Source organism: Tiliqua scincoides, chromosome 9 (genome assembly GCF_035046505.1).
Source record: "Tiliqua scincoides isolate rTilSci1 chromosome 9, rTilSci1.hap2, whole genome shotgun sequence".
In the NCBI taxonomy this organism is placed as follows: domain Eukaryota; kingdom Metazoa; phylum Chordata; class Lepidosauria; order Squamata; family Scincidae; genus Tiliqua; species Tiliqua scincoides.
The window spans coordinates 13,043,980-13,058,183 of record NC_089829.1 but is presented as its reverse complement, the minus strand read 5'-3'; the positions used below and the strand labels follow the sequence as shown (position 1 = coordinate 13,058,183).

The following is a 14,204-nucleotide window of genomic DNA, read 5'->3' as shown; positions in this document are numbered from 1 at the left end:
ATAGAGAGGGGTGGAGAAGAAGAGGAAGTGTGGAGGAATGGAGAGAGAACTGGTCAGCCAGAGAGTTTTTGGCACTTCCTCTTTCTCTGTGAATTCAGGGAAGAATAGCTGTAGCAAAGGGGAACAGGTAAGATGTATTCGGTGTTGTACCTCAGATGCCTGAACATGAATGGTACACTGCTGTGGAATTTGGAGGCTCTATTTAAATGTCCAGGCTGGGTAACTGTTTGTGGATTCTTGTATCCTCCATGAACGTATTAATTCCAAAATGGTGAATCTTTCAATAGTGTAATGGCTCTGAGTGACTTGTGCTATGTGTGTACCACTCACCTGGGTGTAAACTCCTGTCAACGTAGTGGGGCTTGCTTCTGAGGAAACCTGTGTCAGATTGCACTTTTAGGAACTGTACTGAGCACTGGGTAGAGTCTTACTACAGGTTTTCCAACCAAAGTTGGCATGATATAAAGAGGCGAAATGAAAAAGGAGCAGCTGAGTGGAATGGGGAGTGGGGAATAAAAGAAAAAAATTCAATTAGGAAAAAAAATAAGAGAGGGGGATATTTAGGGCATCTCTTTAAACAGTGGTTGTCAGCAAAGTGATGGGAACATTCAGGGGTGCTGAATTCTATAATTAAGGTGCCCCAGCAGAAAATGAGCAGTTAGGTGACATACAAAAGGGTTCTAAGAATATTGGAGGAGAGGGAAGGGCAGGGGAAAGCCAGCAGAGAATACAAGCAAGGCCAAGGAAGAGAGCTTTGAAAGAATAAGAATAAGCTTTGAAAGAATATGGTCCTTTTAGTGGTGAGGGAAAGGTTAATAAGCTGGCCACAGGAAAGAAATTGAGGGCAGAAATGGGATTGGGGCAGCCAGGCATGTAGAAGAAGAACCTTGCTGAATCAGACAGAGGCCCATCTAGTCCAGCTTCCTGGTTCCACCAGATGCCTCGGGGTGCACACAAGACAACAAGAGACCTGTATCCTGTTGCTGCTGCACCTGGCTGATCTATTTCTAAAACCAGGAGGCTGCCTACAGTTGTCACAGCTTGTAACCTGTGGTGGATTTTTCCTCCATTGATTTGTCTAATCTGCTTTTAAAGGCATCTACGCCAGGTGTCATCCCCATATCATGTGGCAAGGAGTTCCACAGAACAATTACATGCTGGGTATAAAAATATATCCTTTTGTATGTTCTAACTCTCCCAAATTTAGTGGATGTCTCCTGGTTCTGTTGCGTGATAGGGAAAAGAACATCTTTCTACCCAACTCCTGCATAATTTTTTACATCTCAATCATGCCCCCCCCCCGGCACCTTTTTTCTAGACCACACTCCAGATGTGGCCTTACCATCGATTTGTACAATGGCTTTATAATTTTGACTGTTTTATTCTCAATCTAGTATTTAACGAGCCAGAGCATGGTGACCTTCCTCACCATTGCAGCACAGTGGGTCGACACTTTCCTGAAGCTGTCCGCCAGCACCCCAAGAGAGAGGGGGGAAGGTGGAGAGTCAATAGAGGAGGGGCTCCTCTAGTGTGGCAGACAGTTGCAAGAGGTGCATGGGCGCTACTGGCGGGAAAATGATCCCCCCCCCTCTTGTGTTACTGGAGTAGAGAGTAGAGGACATGTAGCAGAACCAGCTTGTTTTCAGCAGGCCCATATAGGCAAGGGGACTCGAGTGTAGCTCACAGCATCCTGCCACCTGTAGGATGTCAGAAACCCCAGGTTGAATCATGAGCATCTCTAGGGGCAGCCAGGGAGACCAAAGTCTGAAATCCTGGTGATCTGCAACCCGTGTCTGTGCAGACATGGTGAAGTTCATTTGGACCTGTAGGCTGACCCAGCAGACTATGACTTCCATGTTCCCGAACTCTGTTGCCCCCTCCTCTCTGGCAGCACCTGTGTCATTTCCAGCCCTGCAAGTTCTGTTTTTGAAAGGAGGGGGGGAATCAGAACAGTGTGCCCAGATTAGGTTTTAGGGAGGAGGCAAAGGCAGTTAGAGAAAGTGAAGTTCCTAACCACTGTGGCTTGGGAATGCCCCAGGCGGGAAGAAATTAGTAGGTCCTCCCAGGCTCAGTCCTTAACTGCCTTGTGCCCCCCTCCCATCAGACTGTGAGCTGGCAATGTTCAACTCTTCCCGCTCATTAGCAATCTGCTCACGCACTCCACTCTCAGTGCTGACTGTTCCCTCTCATGTTCACCTTGTGTGCTTGCAAGGGGACTGGAGCCACCTGGGCACCTGTGCTTCTGTTTATTTTTGAAGACTTAAAAAAAAAAAACAACTCGCTTGTCTATTAATGATAGCTCAAAGACTTTCTTCTTGCTGAAATAAAACAGCACCAAACCAAGGCTGAGCAAATTCACCCCCGTGGTGTGTTTTAATTGTTCTGAGATGCCCCAGTTCCTTTTGGTTCTGCCCCAGTTGAATTCTCCAGCAGGACTTTTGCATGAAAGAGGGAGGCCGTCCCCGCTCAGCGTTGGGGCACTAGGCAGAAGGTGCCGGATTCAATTCCTGGGACCTCTTGGTAGGGCTGGGAAAAGACCTGACAGCCAACCAAGTCAATCTAGTCCTGTATTCTGTTTGAACAAGTGGGAAACCGCGTCTGTGGAACTCCTTGCCACAGGATGTGGCGTTGGCACCTGGCCTGGATGTCATTAAAAGGGAAGCAGAGGAAAACTTGTAACCACCACAGGTTCCAAGTCATGATCACTGTATGAAACCTCTGGGTTTGAGAGGTAGCCTACCTCTGAATCCAGGTTCAAGAGAGTGGCAACAGGATACGGGTCTCTTGTGTGCTCCCAGAAGCAAGTGAGGGGCCACTGTATGATGCAGGAAGCTGGACCAGATGGGACCTTGGCCTGATACAGCAGGACTCTTCTGATGTTCTTATACTTGCAGGAAGCTGACGTGCTATGTGAAGCCAACAGCCTTTCTCTGGTGTTGCCTGCCCAAGATATTACTGCCCCTGTTAACGGAAGTTCTACATAGCTGTGAATGCAACAGCCAGTACCAAAACTCTCCTGTACGAATGCTTGATCCTCACATTTATTAGCTACATTTGGCTTATGGAAGAAATTCCACTGCACCTGAAAGGGGGCAGAATCGGATATGGGCAAGGGCAGTGTTTTTCACCAGTGATACGGGTACCACCAGTGGTAGTTGAGGTGGTATGTGGTGGTGCTTGTGGGACACCTGGTTTCCTGCCACCCAGCAGTGAGACCAGGAATGAGACACAGCAAACAGCAGTAGGAGGCTCAGCTTGGTGGACAGAGCTCCAGAGCATGCTTTTCCTTGCTCGAACAAGCTCTCTTGTCCACCCTGAGCTTTTTATGGGTGTTTCTTGTTACTGGGATTTGGCCTCCCAACCCAGAAGGAATGGCTGATGATGTCATCACCTTCGAATAGGCACTTCTAATCGGTGGACCATGTGAAGTGGTACAGTGGGGAACAAACAGTGAGAGTCACTGGGCTGGGGGGGGGTCACACCCATCAGACAGTTCACCTGACTGCGCTGACCCCTTAAGCTCTCAGTATCAATGCATACTTTTCCGTTAGTGGTTTTCTAAAAGGCAACCTGGGAGATGGGTTTAAAATCTGCCCCTAGCAGGAATGCACCAGGCCTGGCCTGGATTCTGGCCTCCTTCCAAGACGCCTGCTGGGGGCAGGAGAGGTTGCATGCATCCAACAATAGTGTCCTGAGATAGAAACAGCATTTTTTTTTGCACACACACACACCCCCCACATGTTTGGTATTGCTGAGTGGGGCATGGGGGGGAATAAATTTAATCAAAGAGAAATACTCCAGTCCATCTGGTGTCAATGAGGTTTTTTGTTTACAAATGCAGCCTACCCGGATTCCAGCGCAAATGCCAGGCAGCCCCCACGAGCCACCAGCACAAAGCAGGCCTTGGACGGAGACCGAAAGGTTACCCTCATCAGCATGCAGCTCAGGCATGCTTTGGAGACAAATGGCAGGAGTTGAAGATGTGGAAGGGGGGCGGCGAGGGCAAAGCCTCCAAATTCCATTGTGGTCCTGAGGTCCCGATCCTGTGAGCCGAGGCACGTGGGGCTCGCTGGCTCGCTCTTGTCAACACGTAGCAACCTTTGTTTCCAAAGTTCAAATTCCCCAGGAACGCCTGAAGAAATACGGCATGCAGCTCGAGCCGAGGCACGCGTGTCTACTCAAAAGTAAGTGCTGTGAAGTTCAATAGAGTTTGCTGCCAAGAATCAGCCTTGCTTGCCCTTTCTTTGATCTCTCCAAATTAGGCAGACACGTCCACCGGCCTGGCCTTAAGCCAACTGGAGCAATTGCTCCCAATTGGGCCCCATGCCTAAGGGGACCCTGAGCTAGGGTAATCGACCTCTAGTATGCTATTTTATATTAAAATGCGCTTAGATCCATTTGGTCCATTAACTCACATGCACTTTTAAACGACATATTGGCTTTCTATTCTAACAAAGGAATATAAAGTCTATAATAAATTTTATTTATATCTCTAAAGTTCGAGAGACTTTGGCTGTGAACCTGTAGCCCTGCAAAAAATGTTTCCAATTGGGCCCTGGAGCTCCTAAGGCCAGCCCTGTAGGTGCAAGCATTCTGACAAGCAGAAATCACTGTCTTTCAGGGAGCAGGGAAAAGTTATAGGGGATTGATCCTGATCTGGACTGTGGGGAGGGGCGATATGGGTACCAGAGTGGTGACACAGATAAAGGCAGGATGAGACCTGCAATCCTGTGTACACTTACACAGTAGTAAGTCTCAGTGGGTTTTGTGGGACTTATTTCTAAGGGGGCATGCACAGGATTGTGCTATAAGAGCCTGATCTAGGGGTGAAGGGTGACATTGTCAATAGACAAGGGATGAGAAAAGCGGGGGTGGGGTGGGGGGAGGGATAAAAAGATAATTGTGGGGCAACATTGACCTAGGGCGCTGTCACATGTAATAGTCTCCCCACCATATCGCGTTTTGGTGACTTGGGGTGGACCTGTGGTGTGCTAAATTGTTTTTGAATAATATTAACATTAACAACGACATTGATATTTTATGATTATTTTAAAACAATATAGAATGAAGACCCATGACCACGGTTGCAGGTGGTCAGTTATTGAACAGGAAGCGTGTCATTAGCCTGTGGAACTCCTTGCCACAGGATGTGTTAATGGCGTATGGCCAAGATGCCTCGAAAAGGGGATTGGATAGATTTCTGGAAGAAAAAGTCCCATCACAGGTTACAAGCCATGATGGGTATGCGCAACCGCTTGGCTTTGGAAGTAGGCTGCCTCAGAAGGTCAAGTGCAAGGGAAGGCACCAGGATGCACTTTTTTGTTTGTTTGTTTGTTTTGGTCTTGTGTGCTCCTAGAGACATCAGATGGGCTATTGTGAGATATGGGAAACTAGACTAAATGAGCCTTTGGCCGGATGCAGTAAGGCACCTCTTATGTTCTTATGAAGCCACTAGGAATTTTAAAACAGTTGTTTGGAGCCCTCCAAAGAGCGATAAGTGCAGATGTCTTTACTTATTTCGAAAACCCTCCTCCTCCCCAGTCCCTTGCTGACTTTGCAGGGATTCATTCCCACGTGCTACAGCCTTCACGTGTTTGACATGCCCGTGTGTACACCTATCTGTGACTCTCCTGGAGGGAAGAACCCAGCCTTTTACCAGCAGCCCCATGTCCCCCAAAGGTACAGAGAGTGGAAGGCAGTCTGGCTTGCTCAGGAGACTATAGCATTTGGGCCTCTTTGGTCTAGAAAAAAAAGGTGCCAGGGAGGGGGTGCATAGCTGGGACATACAAAATAATGCAGGGGGGGGGGACACAGAGTGGATAGAAGGATGTTCTTTTCCCTCTTCCACAACACCAAAACCAGAGAACATCCGCTCAAATTGAGCATCAGGAGCGTTAGAACAGACAAAATATTTGTGTGGTTAGTCTGTGGAACTCCTTGCCACAGGATGTGGTGATGGCACCTGACCTGGATGCCTTGAAAAGGGGGTTGGACAGATTTCTGGAGGAAAAGCCCATCACAGGTGACAAGCCATGACGGGTAGGGGCAAGCTTGTGGTTTTAGAAGTAGGTAACCTTGGAATGCCAGGTGTGAGGGAGGGCACCAGGATGCAGGTCTCTTGTTGTCTGGTGCGCTCCAGCCAGGAGGCATCAGGTGGGCCACTGTGGATGGGATGGGCCTCTGGATGATGGTGGGGGGGCTGTTCTGATGTTCTTATGGAGGGGGCTCCAGCACGTGGGAACGAGCCACGTGTGCCGCTCAGCTCCAGCGGCCCCTCCCGCCTGCCTGGTGGGAGGGAGGCGAGGACTGGCCGGTGGGTTGGCGGAGAGCAGTGCCTGGCAGGCAGGAAGGCAGGCAGGGCGGGGGCGGCCCCTGGCTGGCATCGCTGGGTCGGTGGACGAGGCTTGCCGTTCGCTGACTGGCTGGCTGCGTCCCGGCCGCCCGTCGGGGATCTCTCCATGGCCAGCGCGGGGCTGCAGCTGGTGGGCTACTTCCTGGCGCTGGCCGGCTGGGTGGGCGCCATCTGCGCGGCGGCGCTGCCCCAGTGGAAGCAGAGCTCGTACGCGGGCGACGCCATCATCACGGCCGTGGGGCTCTACGAGGGTCTCTGGATGAGCTGCGCCTCGCAGAGCACCGGCCAGGTCCAGTGCAAGCTGCACGAGTCCCTGCTCTCGCTCGACGGTGCGTCCGCGGCGCCCGGGCGGGGGGGCGGCGGGCGGGGCGCAGGGGGGGCGGAGAGGTAAGGCTGTGGCATAGCTGGAGGGGGGCAAAGCACTAAGTTTTGCAGGGAATCTGAGACTCCCTGACAAACCTAGTGCTTTGCCCCCCCTCTGGCTACGCCACTAGGTTCCCGTGGCTGCTCACGTCTGTTGGGAAGGACTCTCGATTTGTTCCCCCATTCTGAAGGGGAGGGGCTACTTGCACACCGCGATCCCTGCCAAACCTACTGCTTTGCCCTCCCTTCGGCTACGCCCCTGGGTACCGGGGCTGCTCACGTCTGTTGGGAAGGCCTCTCGTTTTGCTCCCCCATCTAGAATGACTCTGAAGGGGAGGGACCCCTCGCACACCGCGGTCCCTGCTAAACCTACTGCTTTGCTCCCCGCTCCGGCTACGCCACTGGGTACCGGGGCTGCTCACGTCTGTTGGGAAGGACTCTCGCTTTGCTCTCCCACCCGGAATGGCTCCGAAGGGGAGGGGCCTCTTGCACGCTGTGGGGAGGCTCCCTGCAAAACTTAGTGCTTTGCCCCCCCCCCGCCCCGGCTACGCCACTGGGTAGCGGGGCTGCTCACGTCTGTTGGGAAAGACTCTTCCCCCGCCTGCAGACCCTTCCATAAGAAACCACGAGAATGACGTGGTCCTGCCTGGAATTCGACGCACCTTGAAATCGGAACGTTGCAGTTTTGTGCATGTTTACTCGCGAGTAAGCCCCATTGGGCACGATGGGCCTTACTTCTGAGTAGGCGTGCCCAGCCTTGCCACAGTCTTGGCACTGACTTAGACGGAGCCAGCTGATGAGGATGAGGATGCTGAGGATGATTTGGGCTGCCACGCTGGAGACCTTTACCTGGGAGTAAAGCCCGCTGAAATCAGGGGGGCTTACTTCTGAGTAGAGATGCCTGGGCTTGCACTGTGGTTGCCTAGTTCAGTGTTTCTCAAACTGTGGCTCCCCATTCCTTTCAATGTGTATTTTATTTTTATTAGATTAGATTTGATGGTACCCTGGTATGCAAGTGCATTTGGGGAAATGTGACGGATCTGTATTTTGAACAAGCTACTATGTATGTCAGTCAATGGGGCTTACTCCCGGGTAAGTGTGGATGGGATTGCAGCCTTTGGGATGCTTGGGGAATTTTTTTTTCCAGCAACTGCTTGGTTGGGAGTTAAGTTCTTTAACTTAAATACATTTTTACTTATTGAAAATTTAATTTACCTACTTAATTGATTTGATTTTCTCGTTTGGGGGGTGTTAAAAATATTCCGGCTAGATTATATCACTTCCAGCCATGACATCACTTCCAGTGGGTTCCCTGCATTCAAAAAAGTGGGTCCTGGTATTAAAAAGTTTGAGAACCACTGACCTAGTTCTTCAGTGCTGAGGGTAGAGCCATCTACACTTACTCAGGGAAGTTTGGCTCAAAGAAGCCCATGGAGGCAGAGGAGCAGAGCTGAACAAAAGGGCTCACTGTCTAAAAAGAGGCATAGAAAAGACCCAGTGTTCCTCTTTTCCCTCAGGACCCCTCAAATAGAGGGGTTGATCCTCCCCCCGCTTTACTTTGCCTGCAAGCAGCAAACCATCTTCAGGTTCTCAGCAAAGTGACTTTTGAGAGCCTGCTCTTGTTCCAACACAGTAGAGGGAGCAGATTGACAGCCCAATCCTGTCCACACTTTCCTGGGAGTAAGCCCCATTGACTCTAATGGGACTTATTGCTGAGTAGACATGCATAGGATTGGGCTGTGAGGCTCCAGAATTCAGCATTTTAGCCCTCTGCTTTGAGAGATTGATTTTCTATGCCTTAAGTCAGTGGTTCTCAAACTTTTTAGTACCAGGACCCACTTTCTAGAATGACCATCTGTCTGAGACCCACCGGGAGTGATGCTATGGCCGGAAGTGACATCATCAAACTGGAAGTGCAGTCATTGCGATCCCAGAGTCAGCTGCTTTCCTGAGAACGCGGCAGTAAGTTGGGTTGTTTTTCAGCCATTTTCCAACAGAAAAGTGAATCAGGCTTTTTTTTTCTTTCTATCTGCAACCTTGACACAAGCAAAATAACCACATAGCCCCTCCCCCTTTTCAGCGTCCCATCTTTCCATATTTTCAATGGTGGCTGTGTTCGGTGTTACGCAACCCACCAGAAATTAGCTCACAACCCACCTAGTGGGTCCCAGCTCACAGTTTGAGATACACTGCTTTAAGTCATCCAAGGGAGTGAGCCTTGTTGAACACAGTGGGACTTCTGAGTAGACTTGTCTCGGCTTGCCGATAATCATATAGGTCAAGAGGTTCATGTGAGATGGTCCCATCTAATGCCATGCTACACATCACTGGAGTGGGGCAGTGTGTTTTTGATTGTCCTGCACCAAAACAGAGTCATGGATGGGACTTAACTGTAGGGCAATTCATAGAGGAGAGTCTTCTTGCTGTTCCGGCATGTGATGTGGTCCAAAGCTTCTCTTGAGGTGAAAACCCCCCAGGTTCTGATGCGTATGAGTTGCTTGGGGTCGGGCATCACATTTCAAGGCATTTTCCACCAAGACACCACTTTAAACTGAATCAAGCTCTCGTGTATCTTGGGGGGGGGTGATCTTCCAAGAATGAGGGCGCACAATCTTTGGTACCCCAAAAGTGATTTTGAGAAACCTTGATGACAAGTGTGTGTTCTTGCTTGACAGTCCATATCCAAACTTCCCGGGCTCTCATGGTGGTGTCGATTATCCTGGGCTTCGTTGGGGTGGTCGTCAGCGTGATCGGAATGAAGTGCACCAAAGTCGGGGATGAGAACCCTGTGACCAAGAGCTGGATTGCTGTTCTGGGAGGCGTCTTCTTCCTCCTTGCAGGTAAGCTTGAGACCATAAGAGAGCAACCAAAATGATTAGTGGACTGGGGAACACCTCCCTTACGAAGAAACAACATTTCTTCAACGTTTGGGGCTACAACGTTTGGGGCTTGGTGGTCTAGAAAAATGGTGCTTGATAGGGGACATGATTGAAACATTTAAAATTACGCATGGGATGGATAGAGAGTTCTTCTTTTCCCTCTGCACAACACCAGAACCATGGGACACCCACTAATATTGACTGGTGGGAGAGTCAGAACAAATGAAAGGAAATATTCCTTTACCCAGCATGTGATTCATCTGTGGAACTCCTTGCCACATGATGTGGTAATGGCATCTGGCCTAGATGCCTTTAAAATGAGTTTGGACAGTTTTATGGAGGAAAAGTTCATCACAGGTTACAAGCCATGATGACTATGTGCAAAAAGGTAGCTTATCTCTGAATGCCTGATGCAAGGTCTATGGGATTTGTTGTCTTGAGTGCTGTAAGGTACACTAAGGCATCTTGTTATCTTGAGTGCTCTTTGAGGCAGTGGTGTAGCTAATGATCGTTTAGTCTGGTGCCGAACTCAAAATGGTGTCCCAGAAGTGACGTCACGCCCAGGCTTTTAAAAAAGTGAAAATGGGGAAAAATTCGCCTTCTCCCCCCAGCAGCTCTCCACTCTCTGCTGCCTCCCCCTAGGCTCTCCCCCATATGAACATCTTATTGGTTCCCTGCTGTATCACGACAACACCTAATTGGCTCTCGGAAGAGTCAGTCACATCGGTCAGTTCTGAGTTAAGAAAATCCAGTTTTTATTACATAATTCAGTTGTGTTTTTATTTTCTGACTATTTGGCTATAACTTTTGACAGGATAGAGATAATTTTGACATGGTTTGTTTCAATGCATTCTGCATTAAGTTCTACATCAAATGATATATGATATGATGGTATTATCCAAAAATACTAAGGTTTTCACTCAGGTTGTTGCCCCACCCCTAAAGCTTGTTGCCAGTGCAATTGTTACCCCCTGCAGCCCCTTAGCTACGCCACTACCCTGAGGCATCTGGTGGGTTGCTGTGAGATACAGGAAGCTGGATTAAATAGGCCTGATCCAGCAGAGCTATTATGTTCTTAATGCCTTCTGCTGACTGCCTTATTCAGTGGCCTGAACGTTGTCGGTGACATGTAAATCTCTGTGAAACCAGGAATCATGGTCTGTTACTCTTTAATTGTCTAACTAGGATGGGCGGATCATATTGGCAGTGATTAACATGATATCAAACTACACTGGGTCCCCAAGTTATGAACATCTGACATACAAATATCCCAAGTTACGGACAGCCATGCTGGTGCATTCATGCAGGTGCAGGCCCACCTGTTCTGTTGCTTTTTTGCAGGTGTGATAATGCTGAACCGGCAATAGACAGCTAAACTTATATCTGTCCTAACATCTGGACAATCCATCACCACAGGCAACTACTTACGTTAGTTTTACAGACAGATTGGCTCTCTTCATGTAATTTTCCTATAGGTTGTTTGTTTGGGACTTTGTATCAAGATTTTTGCTCTCTATATCCCGAGCTGCGAGTCTTATTGTTATATGCAAGAATACTATTGTATTATTATTTGGAATAATAATATTCAGTATTGTTCTGATTTGAACATGTGGTTTCATAGACAATCATGAAACACAAATTTGTTGCCTACTTTGGGGCCTTGGTGATAAAGCAGAACAAAGCAGCATTTTCAGTCAAATAACCTAAATCTTAACTGTACGTGCTCACAAAAACCAGATATTGCATTTCCTTCAACTATTTTTCCCTTACTGTGGAACAAAAATGTTCCCAAACAGCTGGGATGTCACAATGGAGGTGCTCGCAAATGGCCTCTGGGAGGGATGCTATACTGGGGAAATTAGAAGCTGTTGCTCTTCGCCAGGATTGCCAATCTTTCAAATTGGTCTGTAGTCCCCAGGCTCCAGCCTCCAGGTGAAAACTGAAAGCCGTGCTGGAGATTTTAACAGAGCCACCAGGAATTTCCAATGTTATGTCAGGTGGGGGGAGGGGGAGAAAAAAACCTCCAGGATTAGTCATACATTATTACTTCCTTTTTTTATATCCCACCTTTCTCCTCAAAGGGACCCAAGGCGGCTTACAACAAAATTAAAAACACACATTAAAAACATAATTTAAAACAAGGTTTTACATTACAATCTTAGGCATGTCTACTCAGAAGTAAATAGCTCTGTGTTCAGTGGGGCTTACTCCCAGGAAGGTGTGTTTATAGGATTGCAGCCTTAATCAGAGTTGGCAACCTATGCTTGTTTAGTATAAAAGAGCAGAACCAGCTTAAACCTTCTGGCACCTGAAATGCCATCTCAAATCCCTTATCTGATGTTGCACCAATCTCTGCTTCTTGAACTTCCTGGAGACTCTCTAGCCCACCATCCTCTTCTCTTCCTCTTGGATGCCATCATCCTCTTTCTAGTTCAGGAAGTGGGAGGAGGAGAGTAGATGGACTGAGGTAAACATTCTCGCCAGTCTGCTACCTGAAGCAACCAGTTCAGTTGGCCTCATGGAGGCATGTTGGCCTCATGACCCTGTAAGGCAGCCACTGATTTCAAAGATGCCCCTTTGCTGAGCTAGCGAGGATCAATAATTTTAGGTTTTGCTCTGTGTTCCCAGGTCTGTGCACAGTGACGGCTGTCTCGTGGTATGCTGCACGGGTGACATATGAATTCTTCAACCCCAACACACCAGTGAACGCAAGGTGAAAGGAGGTTCGGCTCTGGCCTGCATTGGGTGAAATGGGGAAATGCAGAAACAGGAAACTGATCTGGAGTGTGTCTGCTGCAACTCAGAATTGAATGAAATGTGGATGGGCAGGGCAGCAGATCTGTTCTTTGAGACCCAGGTCTGCCCAATCACATAAAAGAGGGGTGAAGGTGAAGTGCATTTAATAAATGGTGAAGTGCAGGACCCTCCTTGATTGTGGCTCCATGGAGCCTCCATGATCAGGGGTAGTCTACCTCTGACCAACCACTAGGCGGCAGCTGTGGGAGAAATATTTGCTTTCATGCCTCATTTGTTGACTTTCCAGAGGCCCCTGGCTTACACCAGTGGAGAAAGGAGGGTGCTAGAGCCCACTGATTGGGTCCCATGCTCTTCTTATAGTCTTATGTGAGCAGGCGAGAGCCTAACTGTGTGTAGGATTGTATCAATCAATCAGCAACAGGCCCTTCTCAGCTGCCACTTTGTCTCCAGCTCTGCCCCCAGCCACTATTTCAGATGCAGTTCCACTTGTTGGACTTCAGAGTTCAATGAAGAAGCAAAAATAGACATTTATTTGTTATTAAAAAATGGTTTGCCCCATTCTTGCATCAGGGAGGCTCTTAGAACACCTAGGGCTGCACAATCCAATGCATGCTTTCCTGGAGTAAACCCCACTGGACACAAAGGGGCTTACTTCTGTGCAGATGTGCACGGATTATGCTGTATGTGTCTTAAGGCAAGCCATTTCCTCCCAGTCTTAGTCTTCCTTGCTGCAGTATGGGAAGAATAAGGCCCTCCTTATAAGGATGTTGTAGGAATGACAAGACAAGTAACGTGAAATGCTTCACAGACTCAAGAAGCACAAGGGTAAGCATTATAGATGTATTGCTCAAGAATTTGCTGGAAATGCCCAGCGTACACACACCCTGGGTCGCACTAATCTCCCCTTCTCTCTTTGCCTTAGGTATGAATTTGGACCCGCCTTGTTTGTGGGGTGGTCGGCGGCCAGCCTGATCTTGCTGGGGGGCTCCTTCCTATCCTGTTCATGCCCCAAACCAGAAGACAGAGGACAGCAGTACTATCGGCAGTCTCAACCTTCCACAGCTAGAGAGTATGTCTGAGCTGGGGAAAGAGAAAGAAAGAGAGAGGGGGGGAAAGTATATTCTTATCAGTCTCCATGCAATGGAGGGATCAAGTGGCAGGCTGGAAATTAAGTGACACAATAATTTCTCAGGGTTGTTTTTTTTAAACTCATATCCAAGAAGGACTTTCCTCCCCTCCCCATAGGGTTTCCAGTTTGCCCCAAATGACACTGTTCTGCTCTCAGGCTGTTTTAAGGTCCCATCCCTTGCTACAAGCCCTGCCTCTTCAGCGCTGGGCTCTGCTGGAGTACCAGACCTGCCCCTTCCCATTTTTCCGGAGTTCACAGGTCCCACCTTGTGACATCATCAGGGCCAGCCTAAAAAATCTCAGGGTTTTGGATGCATCCAACCTCAAAATCCTGCCTTTAGCAGATTTTTCAAAGGTGGGTGCCTGCAAGTGTCGCAGAGGGAATGAATCTAGCAATGTGATTTTCTTTTCTTTTTTCCCCCTATTTTGTGGACTCCAAACTTAATTGCCCTCTTGTGTGTCTTGTTCCCTCCCCTTGATTTTTCAGACCCACTATAAAAAGACCCACTGATCAGTGCGTATAATATCTTCACCCCTGTCGGGGAGGAGAGACGTGTTTATGGCCTGAGCGTTCCCCTTCCGAGGGGAAGAAAGAACCCAAAGAACTGTAGCAAGGACTTTTAAAAACGGTGCCCCGAGATCGGTTTTCTATACCGGAAAAATCAAAAACACAGCGCCGAGAATGCAAAGTGTTATTCTTCTAATTTAAACACCGTATTAACATT

At 48.6% G+C, this 14,204-nt stretch overlaps 1 protein-coding gene across 1 annotated transcript; it reads left to right on the top strand.

Moving 5' to 3' along the window:
* The first annotated feature begins 6,458 nt into the window (after positions 1-6,458).
* CLDN19 (claudin 19) lies at positions 6,459-14,003 on the top strand. The gene is made up of 5 exons (XM_066637519.1): positions 6,459-6,681; positions 9,391-9,555; positions 12,223-12,307; positions 13,274-13,420; positions 13,967-14,003. The coding sequence occupies exons 1-5, from the start codon at positions 6,459-6,461 to the stop codon at positions 14,001-14,003; spliced, it is 657 nt and encodes a 218-aa protein (XP_066493616.1).
* Positions 14,004-14,204: the final 201 nt, after the last annotated feature.